This window comes from Sinohyriopsis cumingii, chromosome 5, assembly GCF_028554795.1.
Source record: "Sinohyriopsis cumingii isolate HCF-2022 chromosome 5, ASM2855479v2, whole genome shotgun sequence".
NCBI lineage: Eukaryota > Metazoa > Mollusca > Bivalvia > Unionida > Unionidae > Sinohyriopsis > Sinohyriopsis cumingii.
In genome coordinates, this window is record NC_142965.1 from 67,389,858 (window position 1) to 67,416,050 (window position 26,193).

Consider the following 26,193-nt stretch of genomic DNA (forward strand, 5'->3'; position numbering starts at 1 on the left):
AAACTGCAGTGTTTGAACCATTTCTTATGTTCTTGGGCAATAAAGATTTTCAAATTAGCTGCTGTGGTAGCCATACTGGATGTAAAATCAGGAAAGATATACATTGTTGCAGCCAAATTTGATATAATATTGGTACTATCTGCATTTAGGACAAACTTGATATCGTAATAAGTCTTTTGGTGAAACCCAATGTCAATATATCCATTCATTCTGGAGAATAACAAGATTATTTTCAAGCTGGCCACCATGGTGGTATCATTTTAATTCCATGCTAATATGATACCATATGAAGTCTTCTGATGATGAAAACCCCATGTTGATATGGCTTTCCATTTAAGAGGAACAGATTTTAAGAGAGCTGCCATGGCAGCTACATTTTAAGGTCAGATTGGCATCAGTTTCTCAATGGACAAACTGGGTATCATAATTAGTCTTCTTAGGGAGACCCCAAAACAAAATTGTTTTTCACCTAGGTGTAGCAGTGATAAAAAATCTCAAGATGGTTGCTGTGGTGGCCATATTGGTGGTGGTGTAGCAATAACAAACTTGTGCTAGCAGATGAATGGACCAGTGATGGACAACAGGCCATCCCATAAGCTCTTTTGGTTGATGATTAGTACAACTAACAGAATTAGTTTAAACTTCTACCAACTAATCCCAATTATTCAATTTGATGATGGTATTACTTTTCTGATGTAACTTACAGTGACAAGTATTAAAGTGTTGACAGTATTAGTTTACTGATGTGATTCACACTGGTTAGTATAAATCCACTTGTGACAGTAAAACGTTTCTAATGTGGTTCACACTGGTAAGTATAAATCCTATGGTGATAGTAATACTTTTTTACACTGGCAAGTGTAAATCCTATGGTGACAGTACTACTTTTTACAGTGACAAGTATAAATTTTATGGTAATAGTATTACATTTTACAGTTACAAGTATAAATCCTATTGTGATAGTGTTACTTTTTACACTGGCAAGTATAAATCCTATGGTGATAATATTACTTTTTACAGTGACAACTATAAATCCTATGGTGATAGTATTACTTTTTTACACTGGCAAGTATAAATCCTATGGTGATAGTATTACTTTTTACAGTGACAAGTATAAATCCTATGGTGATAGTATTACATTTTACAGTTACAAGTATAAATCCTATTGTGATAGTGTTACTTTTTACACTGGCAAGTATAAATCCTATGGTGATAATATTACTTTTTACAGTGACAACTATAAATCCTATGGTGATAGTATTACTTTTTTACACTGGCAAGTATAAATCATATGGTGATAGTATTACTTTTTTACACTGGCAAGTATAAATCATATGGTGACAGTACTAATTTTTACAGTGACAAGTATAAATCCTATGGTGATAGTATTACTTTTTACAGTGACCAGTATACATCATATGGTGATAGTATTGCTTTTTTACACTGGCAAGTATAAATCCTATGGTGATAGTATTACCTTTTTACACTGGCAAGTATAAATCCTATGGTGACAGTACTACTTTTTACAGTGACAAGTAGAAATCATATGGTGATAGTATTACTTTTTACAGTGACAAGTATAAATTATATGGTGATAGGGTTACTTTTTTGCACTGGCAAGTATAAATCCTATGGTGATAGTATTACTTTTTTACACTGGCAAGTATAAATCCTATGGTGATAGTGTTACTTTTTTACACTGGCAAGTATAAATCCTATGGTGACAGTACCACTTTTTACAGTGACAAGTATAAATCCTATGGTGATAGTATTACTTTTTTACAGTGACAAGTATAAATCCTATGGTGATAGTATTACCTTTTACAGTGACAAGTATAAATCCTATGGTGATAGTATTACTTTTAACAGTGACAAGTATGAATCATATGGTGATAGTATTGCTTTTTACAGTGACAAGTATAAATCCTATGGTGATAGTATTACTTTCTTTTACACTGGCAAGTATAAATCCTATGGTGATAGTATTACTTTTTTACACACTGGCAAGTATAAATCCTATGGTGATAGTATTACTTTTTTTACACTGGCAAGTATAAATCCTATGGTGATAGTATTACTTTTTACAGTGACAAGTAGAAATCATATGGTGATAGTATTACTTTTTACAGTGACAAGTATAAATCATATGGTGATAGGGTTACTTTTTTACACTGGCAAGTACAAATCCTATGGTGATAGTATTACTTTTTACAGTGACAAGTATAAATCCTATGGTGATAGTATTACTTTTTTACACTGGCAAGTATAAATCCTATGGTGATAGTATTACTTTTTTACACTGGCAAGTATAAATCCTATGGTGATAGTATTACTTTTTTTTACAATGACAAGTATAACTCCTATGGTGATAGTATTACTTTTAACAGTGACAAGTATAAATCCTATGGTGATAGTGTTACTTTTTACACTGGCAAGTATAAATCCTATGGTGACAGTATTACTTTTTTACACTGACAAGTATAAATCCTATGGTGACAGTATTACTTTTTACAGTGACAAGTATAAATCCTATGGTGACAGTATTAGTCTCTGAATGTGGTTCACACTGATAGGTATCAAAAGTGCTTGGAAAAATAATCAGTAAAAAATTCTAGGCAAAACAAAACTGCACTTTTTCTTGACTTCCAGTTTTCAATATGTTAGCATTTGGACAATGTTAGCAAATAATTCCCATAAAGGTGCAACAGTAGTAATCATGAATATTTGTACGACAAACACATGTCATGATTTTCAAGTTGATAAAGATACTATAAAAGATAAGAATTGTTTATTTCAGACTATGTAGTCCATACATTTAAACTGAAATACAGATATAAAGTAAAAACATTGTAAACATAAAAGAACATATATATCATACGTACAAGAATACAGATACAACTACACAATTAACTGTGCCCTGCATTGTTATGAATGAAGTGGCACATTTAAAGAGTAATTTGTTCCATCTGCTAATAATATGAAAATTTAAATGAATGTCATAGCTCCAAAGAGATTTCAGTATACAGTTCTTACTATTAGATATTCTTGTAATCATTGAGAATACATACTTTCTCATTACTACATCAGAACTGAATACATTATAATTTACAAACATGTTGGAGGCACTGTTCCACCTAGGAAGACCTAATAGAAAACGAAGATTATTATTATAACCAATAACTAGTTTTCTTTTCATCCATTCACTAAAGTCTGTCCATAGAGGAGCGCAATACATGTACATAGTGCAGCAATAAGATTTGAATAATCTAATTTTTATGTTCAATGAACAATTCTTAAATTTACATGGAAGCATGTTTGTTCGAGTACACAAAAATCAGTAATGTCTCATCATATCTTCATTATCTGACCAACTGGATTTCAAAATATGATCTAAATATGTATAACTGTTGACATACGTAAGAGCACTGCCATTAAGATGTACAGGGGGAGGAGATGGTAATTTGAAAGAAGTTGGCCGAAAGACCATGTATACTGATTTTTTTTGTATTATAGAAGATGTCATTCTCAAGTGCGTATTGTTCACATATCTTTAATAATTTCCTTAAATCTGTGATAGAAGGACTTATCAATGGCATATCATCAGCAAAACTAAAATTGTTAAGAAACAATACATTTGGTGGCAGATGTAACCACACATTAACACTGACCCAGCTTATGTTTTAACTCATCCATATATATATATATATATATATATATATATATATATATATATATATATATATATATATATATATATATATATATATATACATATTAAATAACAAAGGGGGAAAGATTACACCCCCCTCACCCCATTGGTTACATGGAAAGTGCTGGATATTACACTTCCCCATCGCACATAATACAACTGTTTGCCATGATACCAGTTAACTAAAATATGAACTATGTAGAAAGGTATTTTAATATCAATCAACTTTTTAAACAGTGTCCAATGACCAACCCTATCAAATGCCGTATACGCATCTAAAAAGCATGCAAACACTGGGCTGCCATGTTCTACATAATAGCTGACAGTTTCCTTAAAGGCATATAGGCATAAATCTGTTGAATACTGCTTTCTGAAACCAAACTGATTATCGAAGATTGTGACTTCACATTTTTGCAGCATGATGCGTTCAAATATTTTTTAAATAATAGTTGTAAGAGCTATAGGTCTCTATTTATTTTTAACTGCCAGGTTACCAATTTTGCTTTTTAGTAGCGTTATAATTGTAACTTTTGTGAACTCATCTGGTACAAAGTTATGTACAAACATACAATTAAATAAAATCATCAATAGCACATGAAGTCTAGTATCTCAAAAATTTCAAATGTTCCACATTTACCACCTTTTTGTCTTGTTATTGCATTTTGGATCTCAAATAATGTGATTACCTCAATACGAGCAGAAGAGGCATTCATTGCTGCGAGCACATGCTTCTTATTCGATTCATTTTTAACAATATTGAGTAAGTCTTCAAAATGATTTTTTCACACGTTGCATATATTATTCTGACCATGGTTCCCATCAATGCAAATTGGTAGTTTATTGGAAGTTGTAGTATTTTGTTTAACTTGCTTCCAGAATTCACGTTGGTTGACATTTTCAAATTTTTGTGCTGGCGAGTCTTCCTCCTTCTTACATAATCAAAGCGCATACTTAAATTGTGCTCTTGTTTGGTGCATTTGGTTACTGAGATGGCTGTAACAGGGTTTACCGTTATCACGCCACATAAGGTAAGCATTTTGTGCAAAGTCGTGTAGTTATTTGACATTGTCATTCCCTTCATTAATTTATACTGGACTTGTGCAAACAAATATGTAAGCATATTGTGACTAAATAACTCGACAGACATTTTGCAACTTGATTTTGCTACCATGGTCTGATTCAGGTTTAAGAAATGAAATCAGTATTTATGTTAAAAGTAGCAGATAAATTTGTGCATCAAAAGCAATTAACATGCTATTTAATAACTGGGCCTGACTGTGCACTGGCAGAAATGTGGCAGGAAAAATGTGTTTGTAAACTTACTGTAGTGTCATCAATTTTATATATATTTTTATATAATTTTGTTCAGACATGCAAATAATTATGTCTATAGTTTTTGAAAAAATCCATAACTGGTATGAGAATAGTGTGAGCATATGTCTGATCAACATACATATTTTAATAACTTGTCTGAAAATAGCATCAATGCATGACTGGTCAACATGCACATTTTAATAACTCGTCTGAAAACAGAGATGAGCACATGATTAGTCAACATGCACATTTTAATAACTCGTCTGAAAACAGAGATGAGCACATAATTAGTCAACATGTACATTTTAATAACTCGTCTGAAAACAGTATGAGCACATGATTAGTCAACATGCACATTTTACAATAATGATCAAATTGTACAAAGTTTCACAGCAGACCAATGAAAGCTGCAAGAGTAATTGCGTTCATAAAATTTTGTAAGATGTTGCATCCAGACATAAGTTGAAAAGGGCAATATTTTTAACAAAAAATCAGCTCTACTGGGACCCATTAAAATTGGTTGGAACAGTTGCATTTACAAGACAATCTTATACTGAATTCAACTGCAGGACAATACGGGCAAAAACAGTTACAAACTTGCAGAGATTCCCTTATATGTATAACTTTAACATGTGCAAGGTCTCCTGGCAATCCAGTGAGGACTAAGAGACGAGTTGTGTATTACATCCCACTCAAAGTCAGCTAGAGTTGCAAGACAAAAGGGCAATAACTCTAATAGAAACTGCTAAAGGATGTTATTCTGTTGTCATGTGCTGTCAAACAATAGCCATCAAAGATACACTGTTTCAATGTCATCCAATGAAAATTGGAGTAAAATATATTTCTCATAATATATTAGAAGTGTATCAACTACCTTACCAACAAATGAGGTAAGCCAGACAAGAGTGATCTCCATTTGGATTGAGGGATTGGCACTAAATTGATTTCATACTTGTTATTACTTGATTTTTAAAATGCAACTACAGTAAGGCTGTAAGGATGTACTTGTATTATGATTGTGTAAATATTATCAACCAAACATTTTATCCCAAAAATTGGTTTTGTAATTCAAATACATTACCCAGTCATAATATATTAGAGGAATAGGTAATATGAACATCCCTTACCCTGGAGAAGGTCCAATCTCCAGTCCATCAATATATGTGAAGCAGCATAAAATCTTGTTAGATAGGGGGCTAAAGTCTGCATATAGCTATGCCTTGACACAACTCGTGATGGTAATTTTCCCATGCTAATCTAGCGGAAGTCAAGTGGCTGCAGTTGATGAATGACCTAGGATGGTAGCCTGTAGTGTAACTGCTATAGGGGCCACTATATCAAACTGAGCCCCATGTGATATGGTTATCTGAGGCAAGTCATCTCTACGCTCTATCCCATGGCCTGGAAAATGTCTGATATGGAACAATTACACTCTAATGCTGTACTAATGAAACTGCCAAACCTCCAGAGCCAATATTCATAGAAACTTGCTTGGCCTCAGGTTAGTTCCTTCTTTCAGTGGTTATTTCCTTATTTCAATGATTCTTTCATTCTTTAAATGGTTCCTTAATTTTTTGTAAATGTTTGTCCACACATAGAGGCACTTGTAAACCCCACCCCCATCTCCTTTTCACTTCTAAAAATCTTTTGGTGTTCATCCGTAAAACTTAATATCTGACCACTACTTGTTTGCCCGCTCCCCACCCCCCCAATAATTCTGTGTGCTCCCTGCAATGGTTCTTGCCCTTTTTCAGTGATCCTTTCCTTCTTTCAGTGTTAGAGATAAATTATATCTCCCTCTTCTCGCAGGCTCAGTTCACTTCAGGTGCCATGTCAAACCCCTTATTGGGTTTTTTGGATCCCTCTTGATTCAAGGGTTGAATGAGAAATATGGTTTCAAAACAAAAGACTGAATCCCTTGGAGCCTGATCTTAGCAGTGAAACAAGTTGCCATGGAAACGGAAGCAACACAAAATAACTCCAGATGGCTGTGATTGATCAACAACATGTTTCATCTCACAGGTTCTGCCTGCTGTCATTAGAATGGCTAGAAAGCAGGTTTTATATAAGAGGCAAGTCAATGAAGTTCATGGCATAGGTTCAAATGGTACATTATTCAGCAGGTCAGAACCAATATCAGATTTCAATTTTGGACACTGGGCCAAACCCTTTGGTTGACAGATGACCAAAACCTTTGGGTAAGACAAAGCAAAATTTGCTAGGTCAGAGAGTTGTTTTGACTTAGAGCCTTCCTTCCTTCCATGATGACAAAATGTGTCTCAGATCTTGGAACAGAAGCCTTGTATAGTGATGGAAACTAACTTCTCTTCAAAGAGCCAATGATAAAAATTAGTTATTTAATGGAGTTAATTGTTTATGTTCAATTTTCTATGAGAAAACTCTCAATTTCCCTTCCTATGTTTTGAAAATTGTGGGTCTTCTTAAATAAGCAGGTCTCTTCATCACTTCTTTTGAAAGTTCTCTCCCTTGAGGGGTTGTGTGACATGAGCCAGGTGTGCAGGTTCAACAATTATGACTTATATGAAACACAAGCATTTGAGGTTGCTTAAGCAAGTGAGGAAGAACCAACATTTTCCAAAGCAATTCTGCTGTTAAGTTGAACAGATCTTTTATCTAAAAAAAACTTACACTGACCAAAGTGATCAGGACCAGACAGCACTCTGAATCCATCATTTTCTGCATGAATCAGGAGTGTTGGAGGGAGATGCATGCATACAGACTGTTCCACTTCACTGAAAGAGTTTAAATTGTCTAGGTTGAGTAAGTCCATTAGGATAGTGAGTCCACTATGAAAGTAAGGCTTGGATTTGGATTTGCTGATGGTAACACTACTTAAGAAAGTCTCAAACCAGAGGGCAGAGATGTGAGGATCTGGTTCCCCTTGCCATCTGATGTAATTTACCACTGCACATCTGTCAGATACGAAAATGTGGAAGTGGTTCTTCAGTTCAACACAATTCTACAATTCTCACAAAAATACAGGGACTGATGTTGAAAACAATGGAGAACCAGTCTCATTGTCTCTATTCTAGTCCATGGTTCCCAAATGAAATGTCCAGCACAAGTATGCTGTTGGCCTTTGGAGTGAAATCTAAGTGAATTTATGTTTTGAACAATCTTTACCAACTGAGGAGGTCACCTATCTCTTGCAGCAGAATGCAGAGGTGATCTGATGCAAGGTCATGGGATACCAGGGAGGACCGTAGAATGTTATCATCAGGTCTATGAAGAATCCAGTCGAAAATGTTACCGTGTTTATGGGTGGGTTGATTAACTGACTGTTTCAGGTTGAAAACATTAAAGGAATCTATGAATTTTTATGTATTTGGGTTTCTGGGACAGTCAAAGTGAAAGTTGAAATCCCCAAGAATAACCAGGTTGCCACCTATCGAATTTCCATAGTTCAGGAGATTCTGAAACTGCTCCAAAAAGAGGGAGTCAGCCAGCTTGTTTTTTCTACTAGGAGGAGGGCGGTATAGGCTGAAAAAATGGACTGACCTTTGCTCCAGTGTGAGTATGGTTTGGACTAGTTCAAACGATGTGTGGTCGAAATTGAATGTTGTGGTGTGGTTAAGACGTTTTATCATGGTGTTCTTTGCGATGAAAGCAATTCCACCTCCGCGAGAATTATGGGGGAACGACTTGATGGAGTAACCAGTGGGTGTTAGATTCACACACTTGGGCTCATCGCCTGGTGTTTTTAGCCATGTTTCTGTCAGGAAAAATAGGTCAATATTCTGGTCATTGATAAAATTAACTATTTCTGTGCGCTTTTCGGGTGGTCCTACTGACTGGGCATTGAATAATGCAATACGCAGAGGTATCTCCTGGATAGTTGACACAAAGGTTGACGAATTAATAGGGATTTGAATTACGTTATCTAAATTAATGGTCAATTTATTTTAAAATTGTTGAGCCAAAATAAGGGAGATAACTGGAATTCTTCTTCCTGTTCTAGGCCGGCCAGCTTTGAAAAAACGTTTCTTTTTTTGCGTCTGTTTACATTTAGGTAATGATGAATGTAGTCCCAGTTCATTTAGTCTAGAGCACAATGTAGTGTGGAGAGCCAAAGAGTGATCATTTAAAGCAATTAATGAGGGTCCATCGTAGCATAAATGGGTTGACTGGCGAGTATCACGTGATGGCAGTTTGTTCAAAAACAGTGGAGCATGACAGCTGAGAAAAAGTCTAATTGCTCTCATTTCCAAAACAAGGAGATAAAGGAACACATATCAATTTAACAGACAATACATAATGAACACAATAATGTAGATGAAAACAGGCAACAAGCATAAATATCATGAAAACGGCAATAGAAAACGGGACAGCTGCTTCAAGCCGGTTAAGCAATAGCGGCCATCTTGTTTCACTCTTCTTGTTTCTTCAGATGTTGCCCATAACACTTATCAAATTTCATAGAGTTTTTCAATGAAACTTATCAGACTAACTGCAAAATTTTGCCATGCACTGTATTCAGCTACAAGTCGAAAGAAAAATAACTCTAACTGAGGATCAAGGTGACTTGTCCAAATGCTCATCTTCAGATGCTGAGCGTAACATTTATCAAGTTTAACAGCAATCCACTGAAAAATGTGAGACCAGTTGCAAGATTTTGTCATGCAGTGCATTCAGCTAAAAGTCAATAAGGGAAATAACTCTTATAAAAATATGGGAGAATTGTGATATGTTGATTATGCCATATCTTCAGGTGATATTTCTTAATGTTTACCAATTTTCACATCAATCCAAAAACACTACAGACTAGTTCCCAAGGTTCTAAGAAGAAAAGATGGATGGATGGACGGTTGGACACGTATAGGGATTCCTATAAATCCTTGACTGTGGAAGTATAAAAAATTCCCTTAACCAAAATACAGAAGACAAACAATATACTTATAATTTTTATCCACTGAATGTGTGTGAAAAATCTGAAGGTGTGAAAAATTAGTCAACACTAGTAAAAATTGATGGTACAAACAAAGTGTCCTACAAAACAAGGAAAAGGAAAACAAATCATGATTGTTTTATGATGCAAGACACAAAGAAGGATAAACCTATAATTTAACAAAACATTAAACATAAATTCAGTCCAAGTTAGGAAGCTATCAAAGTAATTAAGCATTTGTAAATACAGTATTTACAACTTAATATAACTTTCACATTATTTGCTTCATCAAACCTATGTAGTCTTACAGGCCGATTTTCTTGAAAATGTCATTTTGATGATATTCTTTTGGAAGATCAATATGAATTCAAATTCCTGTCAGAGCTAAATATATCACTATTTTTATCTTTGTAAATGTGATTTAATTGAAATCTGTAGTAATATTCTATGATAGGTAAATCAGGATTCTATTCACAGAACATAGCTGAACATTTTGTGATATATATTACACCAGACAGAAATCTAATTCAAAATGTAGGCTGTAGGACTTTTTTGAATGGCCAGAATATTCTGGAGTAAGAGTTGAAAAGTTTAAACCAGTTCTTTGCCAATAATGATGGCAAATTTGAACTGAATTATACAGTTTTGATTAAGTAATGAGAAATTCAATCCTGTTTTTTACAATTTTTGAAAACATTCTATGTTGTTATTGTTAGTGCACAAAATGGCTACCACACAGTTTGAACTGGTTCTCTACCTACCTTCACATAGTTCAGTAAATACTGCAGCTCCATGCTCTCCTGTACTGAGCATTCAGTCTGAGAGAATGTCCAAAAGCTCCAATAAGCACAACAATCATAACATATATTCTAATACACATATACACTGAAGACAATTATTCAACTACAAAAGCTTATTAATTATTATCGAATACAATTTGTCTTGCCACTTTGTACATTGAAGCATGCCTATGATTACATATATATATAAAAATAAAACAAGTATATTTGGTCATTAGTTTCAATTTCCAATAAAACATCTGTTGACATTATGAAATTCTCAAAACCTCTAGCACATCAAACAGATTTTCAAGCTTAAAATCATTGGTAATAGGGAAAATAAGTCGATCTCTAGGCAGGCAAGTTCAATTTAAATGAAGCATGTGCTTGCATTGATTCATTCATTACTATCCAACATGGCAGATGAAAACTAATAATACCTTTTTTCTAGAGAGTTCTTTATAAAAAATGACTACATAAACTAATATGAGTAATAAGTTTGCATAATAAGAACAGAAACAGTTTTTAGTTGTTATGCTAAACAAATTCCTGTCCAAATCTTGAATAATCATTATAGATAAAATCTAAATTGTTTTGTAATCCAATCTGATAGGGTTAAAGCAAATTTCAACATGGTCTTGCAAGTATACCCTTCCAGTTTTCATAAAAAAAATATTCACCAGATTTAAAAATGATAACTACAACCTTGACAACACAATTCCTTGTGGGTAATTTCCAGCACTATATTATAGGCATGACTGGTATTAGATTTTCCTTGTTATTCAAGATTTTCATTAATATAGTTTATGAACAAGTAAAATCTAACTGTACCATCTTTACCTACAATGTCTTGCAGAAAATTACCTAGAATGATGTTTAAAAACGGTAGAGTTGTAAATGAATTTCCATGTCTGCCATCATCTGCTATACATTTATACTTCTGACTAAAACTGGCAATCATTTTTCTGATCAACTGGCATCCAGCTACCTGAATAAAATTGGCATCCATCTACCTGAATAAAATTGGCATCCATTTACCTGAATAAAATTGGCATAAATTTACCTGAATAAAACTGGCTGACAAAAATTGACATCCATTTACCTGAATAAAATTGGCATCCATTTATCTGCTGCAAACAAATGAGCTCTTGTGCTGTCAATGTTTGTATTTATATTTATTTTGTGAGGTATATTTTTCTGAAAACCAGAAGAATATACCTGTTAGACCATGTTGAAATTGACTGCATGTGTTAAAATGTATAGGTTAGTCATATTACTGGGTACATGGCTGTAGGTAGATATGTTTTGGCCACAAAGAAATATATAAACTCTATTAGCAAAAGTCAAGAGATATACAGTACAAAACACTAAAGCTTTTTGAATAAAACTAGATTATTATAATAAATTGACACTATCAAATTCCACTTAGCTGACCTTGAGTCAAATATTAAATTTATTTTAATTACTGAAAATTTCCTATCTTTCATGATTACTAATTTTTTTATATTCATGGTAGCAATAAAACATGAATTAATAAATGAATCATCATTCAGTGGACACAAAACAATCACTTCTCATGAATTTAGGTACCAAAAAAAATGTAATTTTTCATAAAACCTTCCAAATTTATCCCCACAACTTAATTTGCAGTCTATTCATACACTTTAGTACCTTTTCAGAACAAACCCTTGGGACCAGTTAAATACCTTCATTAAAACCGAAAAGTTCATTGTTGTATCACGTGTACAGCTCACTAACATGAATACAGACCATACTCACTTACAAATCGAGTCCAACTACAAACAACATGGCCCTACTCCGCCATCGCATCATGCAATGGCAGATTAGAGTTAATCTTGTTTGTTCTACTGATTATTCCTAACATACTGGTACATTATGCAATGGCAGATTTAGGTTTGTGCAGTTTGCAGCTGGGTTCAATTTATCAGTGAGTATATAAAATATTACGACTCTATGGTCTTAAACACAGTAAAGCAATGAGCAACATCCAACAAGTTTTGTAAAATTCAACAAATAATTTATTTCCCTAGAATACAAAGTGAAACTTTAAAAAGAACTTACAGTATTTCAAATAAAATCCCAAACAGTCCAAAAAAAGCCAGTCTTAATAAATAAAGATCTCATTAAATTCCAGTGGTAAGATCCAGCACCAAAGGTGTTGATGTGCCTGTAGTCTTGAATGTACTAATGTACCAGTGGCCTGAAGTTTGATGTGCTACCAGTCTTTAAATTAATCACAATAATATAATCTGTCATCTCCTTGTCTGAATTCACTATAATTCCAAATTAATGTTTCTGTCCAAGAATATTATTGAGCATTTTGTAATTTCAGAGAATAATAATGTGAATAAATAATTCCATCCAAACAAAAACATGAACACAGCAATAAAACTGATTCTGCTTCTGATCTTATCACAAGATGGAGAAATTTTTCAAGTAAACAAGATTATATAAAAAATCTAAGGCACAACAGTAAGTCCAATGTTCATTTCTAGAAAATCATCAGTTGTAAACAGTAACAATCTTTAATTAACATTATAATATAGAACATGGGAAAAACCAGGTACAACAGGTTCTTCATGGGGCTATTCCAATATCCTTGAACAAGACCAAATAAACATGTTTACCTTTATTGATAATTATACTACACTATAATCCACATTCCTTGAGAAATATTAACTTTGTATAATTTGTTTGCAAAATAAAAACAGTCATCAATATCCCTAGTCATGTGCAAAGTGGACGTGATTTTAGACAAGGTCAAGTCCAACTTTATTTATACAAAACCTACAATCATGGAAACTAACAAACACAAATTAAATATACATAACAAAACTACATGTGTCAAGTCTGAAGAATATTTAACTGTAGAAATGAAAGAGCTGTATTACAATGATCAGAACATGGATAGGGCTGGACAAATTTGATAAAATGTCAGCAAACTCCAGGGCAAGCTGACTTGAAAAATTAAACTTCCCCTTAGGAGATATAAGCTTGCCCAGAAATATTACAGCATAAAAGGACAACAAAAGTTAAAAAGTAAGCCCCCACAAAAATAAAACATCCAATGTTTTCTTGAAGTTATGAAATAATTCTTCTACAAATAAACATCTTAATTTGTTTTCAATTTATCTTGGGGGGGGGATTAAATATTTATGGGAATAATTAAACTTATGTAAAAAATGTATATTAATAGTATAGTGTCTATGTAGATAGATATGTAGATGAGATTTAAAGAAAGGAAGGGTTTGAATCGACAACTGGTGAGCTGGAGAACGGACTGCATAGAAAGTTAGACGGTTAGGCAGCATACAGAAAATAAAGCTGGATTTGGAAATGAGATGTTTCATCGTGATTTATTTATTGGCACACCTGAATGGTTTCGGATCACATTTTTATCAATGTAGTTATTTGCCCTATAGCATGCATGATACTCTTGGTCTCCTGTAACTTCTATGTAAACAGTGGATGGTAAAAATGGCTCATGGATGGCAGATGTTTTGGTACACCAAACATGCCTATATAGAAATTCACATGGCTAACCATTTAAGACAAATCACATTTCTTTCCCACCACACCTATAACACAAACATAACCAAGTTATCACCTAGTCCCTCAAGCAATAAGCATCAAAACAATCTCTGACAAGCTAACTTTTGCAATTAGCAAGAATGAACATTTAATTAGACCCAAAAGTTGGGCATGCAGTTTCATTGGTCATAAGAATGATTAAGGTAGAAGCTACTCGCCCAATGTCTCTGGTTAGGCTAAGACTTCAAACTTAGTAAATCCATTATACTTACAAATATTATGATAAAACTGTAACTGACAGCAAATTAAAATTTAAATAATTATTCGACATTTGTCAAAAATAGTTCTAATACAAAGCATTCACAACTGCATTCTGAGACTGTTACAATAATTACACAATGGAAGTGACAGATTCTGACAGTGTATCATATGAAATAATGATTGATAACTTCATTAAATTGAAGGTAATTATGTAACAAAAGCTTGAGGTATATACAAACGCTTAATACAGGTCTGATGTATGTACTGTGGCTTGCAATACACAAAGCTTTAAAAACTGGTCATGACCTCTCTTACTTTAACTTTCATGGACATGCCCATTCGCAAGCACCTTGCAAAAATGAGCTTGTATGATCTAAAATTGAGCTCATATGGATTTGTCCAGCCCTAATGGGAACCTTAAAATTGTAAAGCATTGTATCATTGTGTAGGTAAAAAATTTTTTTTACCTTGAGCTTGTTGACACTTTCTATATCTACACTAGGAGAACTGGTGGACAGCAGCTTTTGGCAGTGAAAAAAGAAGTTGTGGAGGTGCTGGTCCTGGAACAGAAATGGCCTGCATATGGATACTGGGCATAGTAAAAGATTACCTTTTTGAGAAAGAAAATAAATCATTCTGATGGGTCAGAGTTTTACCTTAATGTGAATTCCAACTGAGATCAGGTTATTCATATTACACTAGCTTTATACTGATATAAATAAACTGTGCATTGAGTTTTGACTGGAGAGACTATTTCAAATTGTCATTAATCTGGTAAACTCTTTCTGTTACAGTGGGTAGCGACTGGACTCATGACTGGAGATGAATGTTGGTTCTAGTCTGGCTCAGACATGGCCAAGTTGACCATTAGTGTGTGTAACACTTTTTACTCTGATTTTCTAAGCAAAATATAACCTGTTATGTGTTGTCTGAAATACACCAAACAAATCTAACCATGTATAACACATACCTTACTGCCAAAAGTCAATATTTAGATCTGCCATTACCTGATGCCCCTGCATATTAGAGTCTATATATAGATCTGTCATTACTTGATACACCTGCATATCAAAATCTATATTTAGACCTGGCATTGCTTGATGTACCAGTAAATCAAAATCTATATTTAGACCTGGCATTGCTTGACGTACCAGTAAATCAGAATCTATATTTAGACCTGGCATTGCTTGATGTACCAGTAAATCAGAATCTATTTTAGATCTGGCATTGCTTGATGTACCAGTAAATCAGAATCTATATTTAGACCTGGCATTGCTCAACGTACCAGTAAATCAGAATCTATATTTAGACCTGGCAATGCTTGACATACCAGTAAATCAGAATCTGTATTTAAACCTGGCATTGCTTGACATACTAGTAAATCAGAATCTGTATTTAGACCTGGCATTGCTTGATGTACTAGTAATTGCTTGATTCACTAGTAGAGCAGAATCTATATTTAGATCTGCTTGATGTACCAGGAGATCATGGTCTATATTCAGATCTGCTGTTGCACAATAAATGATCTGCCATTATGCCAATAGATCAGGATCTATATTCAGATCTGACATCATGTGATATGCCAACAGCAGATCAGGGGTCCCGAGTGGTCTAAAGTGCTCTCCGTTACGGATCACTGCCATCTCACCTCTGTCTGCATAGGTTCAAGTCTCGGATTCTGCCAATGTGGGTATGTGAGAAAGCTTGCCAGTAGCTTCTCATGGGTCGGTGGTTCTTTCCGGGGATTTCCTGGGTTCTTCTTCCACCATTAATACTGGCCGCCATGTATAGCCTATCATGTGCTGAAAGATGGCATTAAACCCTACAACAACAACAACAGTAGATCAGGATCCATATTCATATCTTTCATTGTGTAATATGCCAAGAGATATTGCTCTATGTTTAGATCTGCATAATCCACCAGATCAGGGTTTATATTTAGATCTGGCCTCGTGTAATGGTATTTATATTCTGATCTGCTATTGTAAAATATGTCAGCAGATCAGGTTTGTGTTCACAGTTATCATCATATAATGCATTAGCAAATAGAGTCTGTATTCAAATCTGTCACTGTGCAATGTGCTGGCAGATATCAATCCATACTCAGGTCTGCAACTGTGCAATATGCCAGCACATGAAGGTCTATGCTCATATGTACAATCATGTAATGCATTAGCAGATCAGAGTCTGTATTCAAATCTGTCACTGTATAATGTGCTGGCAAATCACAATCCGTACTCAGGTCTGCAATTGTGCAATATGCCAGCAGATGAAGGTCTAAGCTCAGATGTACAATCATGTAATGCATCAACAGATCAGGGTCAATATTCAAATCTGCCAATGTGTAATGTGCCAGCAGATCAAGGCCTATATTCAGATCAGCCATTGAACAATGCATCAGCAGGTCATGTTCTCCTCTATATTGCTCTACTGTATGATAATACTACTCTGTACAATTATGCTCTACCCTATGATTATGCTCTACTTTACAGTTATGCTCTACTGTTTGATTATGTTCTACTGTACAATTGTGCTCTGCTATATTATGCTCTACTGAAAAATTATGCTCTATCTGATTATGTTCTACTGTACAAATATGATCTGCTGTATGATTACATTCTACTGTACAATTATGCTCTGCTGTGTGATTATGCTCTGCTGTAAGATTATACTCCATTGTGTGATTATGTTCCGCTGTGTGATCATGCTCTGCTGTGTGATTATGTGCTGCTGTAAGATTATGTTCTACTGTACAATTATGCACTGCTGTAAGATTATGTTCTACTGTACAATTATGCTCTGCTGTGTGATTATGCTCTGCTGTAAGACAATGGTCTACTGAACAAATATGATCTGCTATATGATTATGCTCTATTGTACAATTATGCCCTGCTGTGTAATTATGCTCTATTGTACAATTATGCCCTGCTGTGTAATTATGCTCTAATGAACAATTATGCTCTGCTGTAACATTATGCTCTACTGTACACCGATCTACTGTATGATTATGCTCAACCACAGAACATACCAAGAGAAGAGATTTGTCTATCTTCAAGTGCTAAAAGGTCCTAGCTTAAACAAACTTCAGTATTTTGGAACCCTCATCTTTCATAATATGGCAGGTTTGTGATTCCACTAACCCTAAATGATTCAAAAAATAATCTTTATAATTGGCATAAAAAAGCATACAACTTTCTCTGAAATACGAGTAGGAAAGTGGTGAAGTTGTATTTTACCTTTGTATGAACTGTTGACCTGAGAAGTAGTTTTACTTTGAACAATGGCTTTCCTCCCTCAATAAGTTTCAGATCAGGTACAACTGACTGGAAAAAGTTTGAAAGTGAAATACAATATTTTCATAAAATAAGTTCTTTAGTTACAATTTTTAAATAAATCTGCCAATTCCATTTCTAAATGTCACTTTTTAATCATAACATGATTGTTACTGTAAAGAATCCCCAATTTAGCATGCTACAAAAAAATTTCAATTTAATGTTGCCTATGACAACAATGTCAATATAATTTTGATTTAATAGCTCGATGCAATTCAAAACAGCTGTTGTTCAGGCAGTGTTTGAGATATTCTACCTGCCTTGAACCAATTTGTCTACTGCTATAAGTGGCTAACTCTGCTTCCTAACCAACCATCCTTTGTTGTAATGGTGTGGTGCTAATAGAGATACCTACAATCATACAGTTTGATGGTTCTATCTTGAACAGAGCTCCAACAAAAATGTTAATTATACAATTTAATCAAAATTAATAAAGTGTGAATATAGGTCACATTGACCCATGTAATACTCATCCAAATGCAACAATTAACAAAGTTTCACGACTCCAGGTATAATAGTATTTATACAAGCTAAAACACATAATTACCATACATTTGAATTCAAATGCAATATCTGAGACGACTGAAATCATTGTTGTCATGGGTATGATTATAGTTTAACATAAAAATGATAATTGTTTATTAAATTTAAATTAACGGACGGTAGTCCTATCAACTCTGCAGAAGGATTATTGTTTATTCTGTTACAGTTAGTAGCGATTATGTATCTAATAAAATTAATATAGCACAAAGAAAAGTCAATTCATAGTGCTTGTCCAATATAGCTGAGTGGAACCCATATTTCTGACTTACAGATCTGGATGATACCATGGGGTCAAAGGTAAGGTATCTGGGAGGGAGATTTGTGGAAACTGGGAGAGAAACCTCACCAAAGTTGATCCTAAAATTAAAAAGAAAAAAGGTCATCAGACGGTTGAATTGTAGGCTTGCTAACAGGGTTATCAATAAATTAAGTCAGTCAAAAGAAGCAGATTTTATAGTTAATTATGTTTCTCCAGAAATACTTACCAGATCACATTAACAATAGGAAAATAGACTTGCTAGTACCTAAATCCAGCTCTACTAAAAGATGAAACTTTGTCTTTTCTGTCAATATAATTTATAGAGGGCAATAAATCTTGCCCATTACCTACATTTGAAAACCAACTGTCCGCAGTTTCAAGTTGAGAGAACTATAAATGAGGATGCTTGCATAGCATGGTGGTTAGGAGGGTCTTCAAGTAATGCACTTGAGTAAGTATTCTCGGAGAAACATAATTTACAATAAAATTTGCTTTCTCCTTTGAATACATTCCCTGATCACATTAACATTAGGAAAATAGGAAACAGGCAAAGGGAATGCTGAACATCCTAACCATTGTGCAAGTTTCCATCTAGGAAAGAAATCTTGGACTCACCATGTGAACAATAACCCATTCTCCAGCTTAGAGAATCATAGCCTATGGTCATGTGATGAGGTTAAGAAGATGATTATTTAAATCTTTTACTATGTTCAATGAACACATTAGAACCACATTCTTATCCACGTTATCAAATGGTGGGGCCGACATTACATTCTTATCCACGTTATCAAATGGTGAGGCCGACATTACATTCTTATCCACGTTATCAAATGGTGGGGCCGACATTACATTCTTATCCACGTTATCAAATGGTGGGGCCGACATTACATTCTTATCCACGTTATCAAATGGTGGGGCCGACATTACATTCTTATCCACGTTATCAAATGGTGGGGCCGACATTACATTCTTATCCACGTTATCAAATGGTGAGGCCGACATTACATTCTTATCCACGTTATCAAATGGTGGGGCCGACATTACATTCTTATCCACGTTATCAAATGGTGGGGCCGACATTACATTCTTATCCACATTATCAAATGGTGAGGCCGACATTACATTCTTATCCACATTATCAAATGGTGGGGCCAACATTACATTCTTATCCACGTTATCAAATGGTGAGGCCGACATTACATTCTTATCCACGTTATCAAATGGTGGGGCCGACATTACATTCTTATCCACGTTATCAAATGGTGGGGCCGACATTACATTCTTATCCATGTTATCAAATGGTGGGGCCAACATTACATTCTTATCCACGTTATCAAATGGTGGGGCCGACATTACATTCTTATCCACGTTATCAAATGGTGAGGCCGACATTACATTCTTATCCACGTTATCAAATGGTGGGGCCGACATTACATTCTTATCCACGTTATCAAATGGTGGGGCCGACATTACATTCTTATCCACATTATCAAATGGTGAGGCCGACATTACATTCTTATCCACATTATCAAATGGTGGGGCCAACATTACATTCTTATCCACATTATCAAATGGTGAGGCCGACATTACATTCTTATCCACATTATCAAATGGTGGGGCCAACATTACATTCTTATCCACGTTATCAAATGGTGGGGCCAACATTACATTCTTATCCAACACCTGAAGTTCAGTATGGCAGATGGTGGACTGTGTCCATATAAGCGTGATGAGAACACGGCTGGTAGCTGCTTTCTGAAAAGAAAGCTTTAGCATTCCCCAAATCACCTACACTTTGACTTTATAGTCATGTGTGGGGGTAAGGGTTAGAGGGCATTCTAAAGCTGGAAACACCTGGTATACCTCTTTTGATGTCAGTCTTACAACAAAACTCCATCCTCTCCATTTTTAGACTGGAGAAGGATTGGTACTCAGATGTATTTTCAAACTCAATGTATGAAAACTCTTGGTCTTCATCAGGTTCCATTTGGGAAGCAACACTGAGGCAACTATGATGCAATGCTATCATCCCTAAATAGATCACTTCAAATATCCTGCAGGCAGGCAGTGAAATAGTTATAGCTGGCTCTGCTGGGCAATTATGGCATGCAGCTGGTCAGCCAGGAGAATGATCAGCCTTGTTGGACATGCACAACCTGGACTGGTTGGCAGATTCCCATCATTATGTCTCTCTCACTCTCTCTCTATCTCCCCCCCCCCCCACAAGCCATATGTCTGGCTAAATGGTCACATCTATCATTACGTTCTCTGTAATGGAGTCTGGGTTGGGATGGGCCAGCTGGATGCATGGCTGGTATGGCTCTGGAGGGTGAGATGGTACTACATGCTGGCTCAACTGGACCCAACAAAATACTCCAAACACCTGTTCTTATAGGCCCAAAGGTCAAGCATTGAGTTGCAGCAAGAATTACTCCCACTAGGCTGCCTAAAATAGGGGGACAATCCATTGTATCCAAAAATCTTCCTGAGGGAAAGATGGGAAGAGAAGTAAATTTTTGCCTAAGCCAGGAAATGTGTTGCCATTTCCTGAATCAGTCAATGCATATGTTGCTGAAATACTGGCACATCCAACTGCAACTGCAACCTTCTGCATTCATCTCCCTCAAATCTGACAATGTCATAGTGGTAGAAGGCATCAACCTGGTGATTTAAGGGAAGCCTGGAAACATCTTCCACAAGTCTCACAACTGATTCTGTACTCTGATAGATCCATACCGATCTTACATGTATTTTTCCCTCTTCTCTTTGCCTTTTGCTGATATTTGCAGAATAGCCGACAAGGTGTTTTCCGACCACAAATTGCTTATACTGCAAGGAGAAGCAGAGGTACATTTGGTACATAATGGGCAGAAGTTGTGTGTGTCTTTCCCTTCTTGAATTTCTTGCCCTAACTAAATTTAGATATACATGAAATGAAAAAATAACTGAAATCATAGATAAATTAACATGTCAGTGTGTTAATAATTTATTAAGTATTTTGCTAAATAAAACCAATCATGAACTGAGTGCGCAAACTAAAGACAGCATGATGTTGTTGTTGTTATAAGGTTAAACACCATTTTTCAGCATAAGATAGGCTATACATGGCAGCCAGTATAACTGGTGGAGGAAGAACTGGTGAAAGCCCCATTAAGAACCACAGACCCATGAGAAGCTACAGGCAAGCTTTCTCACATACCCACACTGGCCAAGCCCGAGACTCGAACCCAAGAAGACAGAGGTGAGATGGCAGTAATCTGTAATGGTAAGAACTTTAGACCACTCGACTACTCGGGGCCCCAAGACAGCATGAGCAAACACTTGAAAGTCAATATACAACAATGATAGCATGTTGTACCATGCAGTCTAAATGACCAAGACTGAGAGAGTGTTAAATTCTCAAAATATCTGCCGAAAAGTATTGCGTACTACCTATTAATGAATTAAAATTAGTGAAATTAATTAATTAGTGTAAGTAAACTGATTATTGAACCAGTCCAAACAAATCCAAAATTTTGAATGGACGGCTTGAACTTCACACAAAAAGACTGGGATTTAACAGATTTATTCCACATGATGCTGAGTACGGAAGCAAAATTTGAAAACTAGCCACAACTATATGTAACAAGAGGTAATGGGCAATAGCGAGTGCTCTTTGCCTATATGATGCAGACAGAAAAGTCTCATTTTCATCTTTTAGTTGAGTTGGATTCAGTAGGTAGCAGACCTATATTCCTAATGTTAATGTGATTGGGGAATGTATTCCAAGGAGAAACAAATTTCTCTAAGTTGGCAATTAAAGTTTTTATCTAGTATCCAATTTTTTGGCCCAGAAAAATACCAGTGTATCAGTAAAATTCTAAAGAAAGTAAGTTTCCGGTTTAGCTATGGTTCCAATTCAAATTAAATCATTACCCATAACAGTACTGCACCTAGGATCCCATAGGCTGACAACACTGATTCCCCCACCCTCCAAATTTGGGGAACACATAACATTTAAAAGGAACAAATTAAAATAGTATTACATGCCACCTTGTCCTCAGCGCTGTAGTATCATATTTTCCTTGGACAGTACTGCAAGAAATGTTTTATCATGTGCTCAAGGTTGTTACTCATGACAACATGTTTAAACATCGGGTTGACATGAAATGAGCTGCAAGGGGGATGGACCAATTGGTTGTCCACATACCTGGGACTAGCAGCATTTGTTTCCTGAATTCTTAGCCATAAGGTTATTAAGCCAATAAGATTACTGGCACATATGAGGTGTTTTTGGTTTTTTTTTTCTTCATAAGGCAATGCCCCCTACCCCACCAAAGAAGTCCGTAACTCATTTCTGATTATAAAAACGAAAACCCTTAAGGATGCACAATATGTATTCATTTCATTCATTCATGTATAATTTCTAACCTGAATGCTGGCACAAAGTCCCAAGCAATGCCATCTCCTTCAAATTTAAAAAAAAAGTCCATTTATAGTGAAGGAATGGAGTCTTTGGACTACACACACATAACATAGATGGTGAACACCGCATCTTCTACATCCAGTATTTATAATTTCTGATTCGAATTTTTTTTTTAAAATTGAAAAAATCAAAATGGAAAATGTATGTCCTCAAATGTGAAAACATGCACAGAAAGTAGTTTGAAGCATTGCAAATTTACTGTACACAATCCTCAAAATAGACTTGCCAACATAATTATAGATGCACTGTCAACAAAGAAACTCCTGTGAAGATAAAAATGCTAGGGACCTCCAAGCAACAGTCAGGTTTGAAATTATAAATTACTGTCTGAAAGGACTATGTTTTGTGCATTTTTTATTTCCTTCAGGCTTTTCATTTTAAAATCAGGGTAAGGGTGTGTGCATATAAACTGCCAGGTGGGTTGCCAAATACTACAGTATAGCTGTAGGTATGGCCTGCAGTGCAGTATTGTGGTATAAAAATCTGCTTTTGACCAGAATTAATAATTTATTTTCACAACCCCCATTTAACTTATAATTTAAACTAGCCTGTTTTTTTCTTTTATTTCTTTTGCAAAAACTAAAAAGGATTTCAAATTGCAAACATTACATACTTTCAATATTTTCCTGACAAAAAAGAGGGCCCTGGAGGGTGTACAGGTTCATGGGGGGGGGGGGGGGCACAGAACAATAACAGTCTTACAAAAGGACTAACACTCTACTGAGCAAAAAAAATCCAGGAATTCAAGATAAGACAATTTCTTTCCTTAAAATGTTAAATGTTCAAACCATCTCTGATATTCTTCAGTGATAACAATATTTTCAAATTAGCTGATGTGGTATAACTTTATTTCCTCTGCATGATATCGCCAATAATGTATAAAAATGCATACACCCCCGCCATGCAAGACCCAATTTTGGTATATTACACAAACTAAGAAGACTTGCTTTGCTACACAAAGCTTTACTTCATGAATACTGACATCAAAGGGATCAGTGGATGGTCTTCTGTTTTTGTTTATCATTTACAATGTTTTGTGGCCAAGACTAACTGCAAAATCAATCATCATGGATACTTTTCAACTAAAAATTATTAAAATGGTCTAAACACTACCTAATTAAAAGCTGCACACATAATTACCTGTAGATGGGCTGAGATTAGAGATGTGCTGAATAAATCTAATAGTTGTATATAGACTTCCCTATTACTGGAGTCATACTGCAGGAAAGCAATGATGACAGTCCATTCACATTTCCATTCACCGTCTTATCCAGTTAGTTATGTTTCATTTTTAATAAATTACAATAACAGCATATTAAAAAGAACATATTTTTTGTCTATATTCTGAAAAACACTTCTAAGCAAAGAAATGAACATCAAATTAATCAAAAGCATGGTGAGTAAAACTGATCGAGAATGAAGTCCCATTTTTGCAGTAAAGAATGCCTGAGCAATAATGCATACTGAAATGTGGAGATGCTGTAGTCAATGATGCCCAGCTTTACTTCCTACCTGCCACTAGGATGCAGTAATGGTAACCAAGAGAACCCAACAGGGGTCTCAATCCCATCTTTCTTTCTGCTTAATCCAGACTTTGAGCCCTCACAGCTGATATGATAAAACCGGAACAATAAGTGGTGACGCTCATGCAGTATGGGAGGCAAGCAGATTTTTACCTGCAAAAAAACAAATCTAGCCCGTAAACTAAAGCATTAAGAAATGCACAAACGTAAACAAAACTCCTTTCCAGCAATAAAAACCCTTTACATCTTCCTGTAAAACAACAAAATATTTGTATGTAAACTTGTGAAGAAATCTTAAAGACACTGGAGGGAGCAAGGGGGGAAAAACAGGGAAGCATGACAGTAGTTGGCAAAAGTGTGCAGTACAGCAATGAGAATGCTGGAACATATTTAAAATCCTGTGAAACAAGTAACAATACTTATGTTTGTACATAAAACATTTATCAATCCTTCATCAGAACATGGTTAGATACACATTCAAGTGAACTTGAGAAACTGATCATCTTTGCTTACATAAAACGTTCACCAATCATTCATCTGAACATGGTTAGATTCATGTTACATATGAATATGAGAAATGGGCCATCTTTGCCGGCATCAAGTATTAATATAAAAAATGGAGTCATCTTTACTCTGAAAATATGTGACAGTGAGTATACAAAAAACTGACCTCCTCAACGTATTCTGGTGTACTGGAATGGTGCAGAACAGCTGTGCTACCAACAGTGGTAAAGACAGTGGTGCTGTGTGGACTATATATACACTGAAATCAGTATAAAATAAACCACTGCTGTTACAACAGAATAATAACATACATAAAAGAAACCAATGTCATTGAAAATTAAAAATTCTTTAATTCAAGAATACAACATCTAGGCACTGACAAAAACATATGAAATGCTGTAAAGAAAAAGTTACTATACTGTTTACAATAATTTCAGTAGTCCTTCTCAAGTACCTTCATTTTGATTTAATGCACTTCTCCAATCTTGTGACCCTAGTTCTGAACATGTGCTGCAGCCCATCATGTGACAACATTCATAAGTCTCAAAGAGTTAAAGCCAGGCTGTTTGGTAGCTGAATTAGGGTTTCAATGTGAGTTTTCAAAACGTCTGCAATACAAACTGGGGGGGGGGGGAGGGCTTCACATAAATTATACCTGATTACTGTGGCAATGTATTGTCCATTCATTGTGATGTTGTCTGGTACCATGTGGTTCAAAATGATTCATTTTGTGTTGAAGAACAGAATGTAAATAAGCATTCCAGCAGATTTGGAACACAATAGGTCCCTTCCCAAGTCCACAAATGAATAGTACAATTCCAGTAAATTTTAAAAGACAATAGGGCCTCTTCCCCAAGCCATGAATTTAAATAATTCCAACAGATTTGAAAAACATTAGGGCCTCTTCCCCAGTTCATGAAAATAAATATCCTTACCATCAAATTTGGAAGACAACAGGGCCCATTGCCAAATCCATTAATTTACATAATCATTTTAGCAGAGTCTGGAAACATAGTAGGGCCCTTCTGCAGTCCATGAATTAAAAC

General features: G+C 35.2%; 1 protein-coding gene across 4 annotated transcripts in view; it reads right to left on the reverse strand.

Annotated features, from left to right (window-relative positions):
* Positions 1-26,193, reverse strand: part of LOC149799359 (dedicator of cytokinesis protein 11-like) — a 236,498-nt gene that overhangs the window by 146,818 nt on the left and 63,487 nt on the right. For all 4 annotated transcript variants that reach the window (XM_089958681.1, XM_089958680.1, XM_089958683.1 and 1 more), the window contains exons 17-21: positions 25,314-25,406; positions 24,633-24,796; positions 18,666-18,753; positions 17,758-17,844; positions 14,989-15,081 (exon numbers count right to left, since the gene is read on the reverse strand). In XM_089958681.1, the coding sequence (XP_089814807.1) occupies positions 14,989-15,081; positions 17,758-17,844; positions 18,666-18,753; positions 24,633-24,796; positions 25,314-25,406 (525 nt within the window). The remainder of the gene's footprint in view (positions 1-14,988; positions 15,082-17,757; positions 17,845-18,665; positions 18,754-24,632; positions 24,797-25,313; positions 25,407-26,193) is intronic.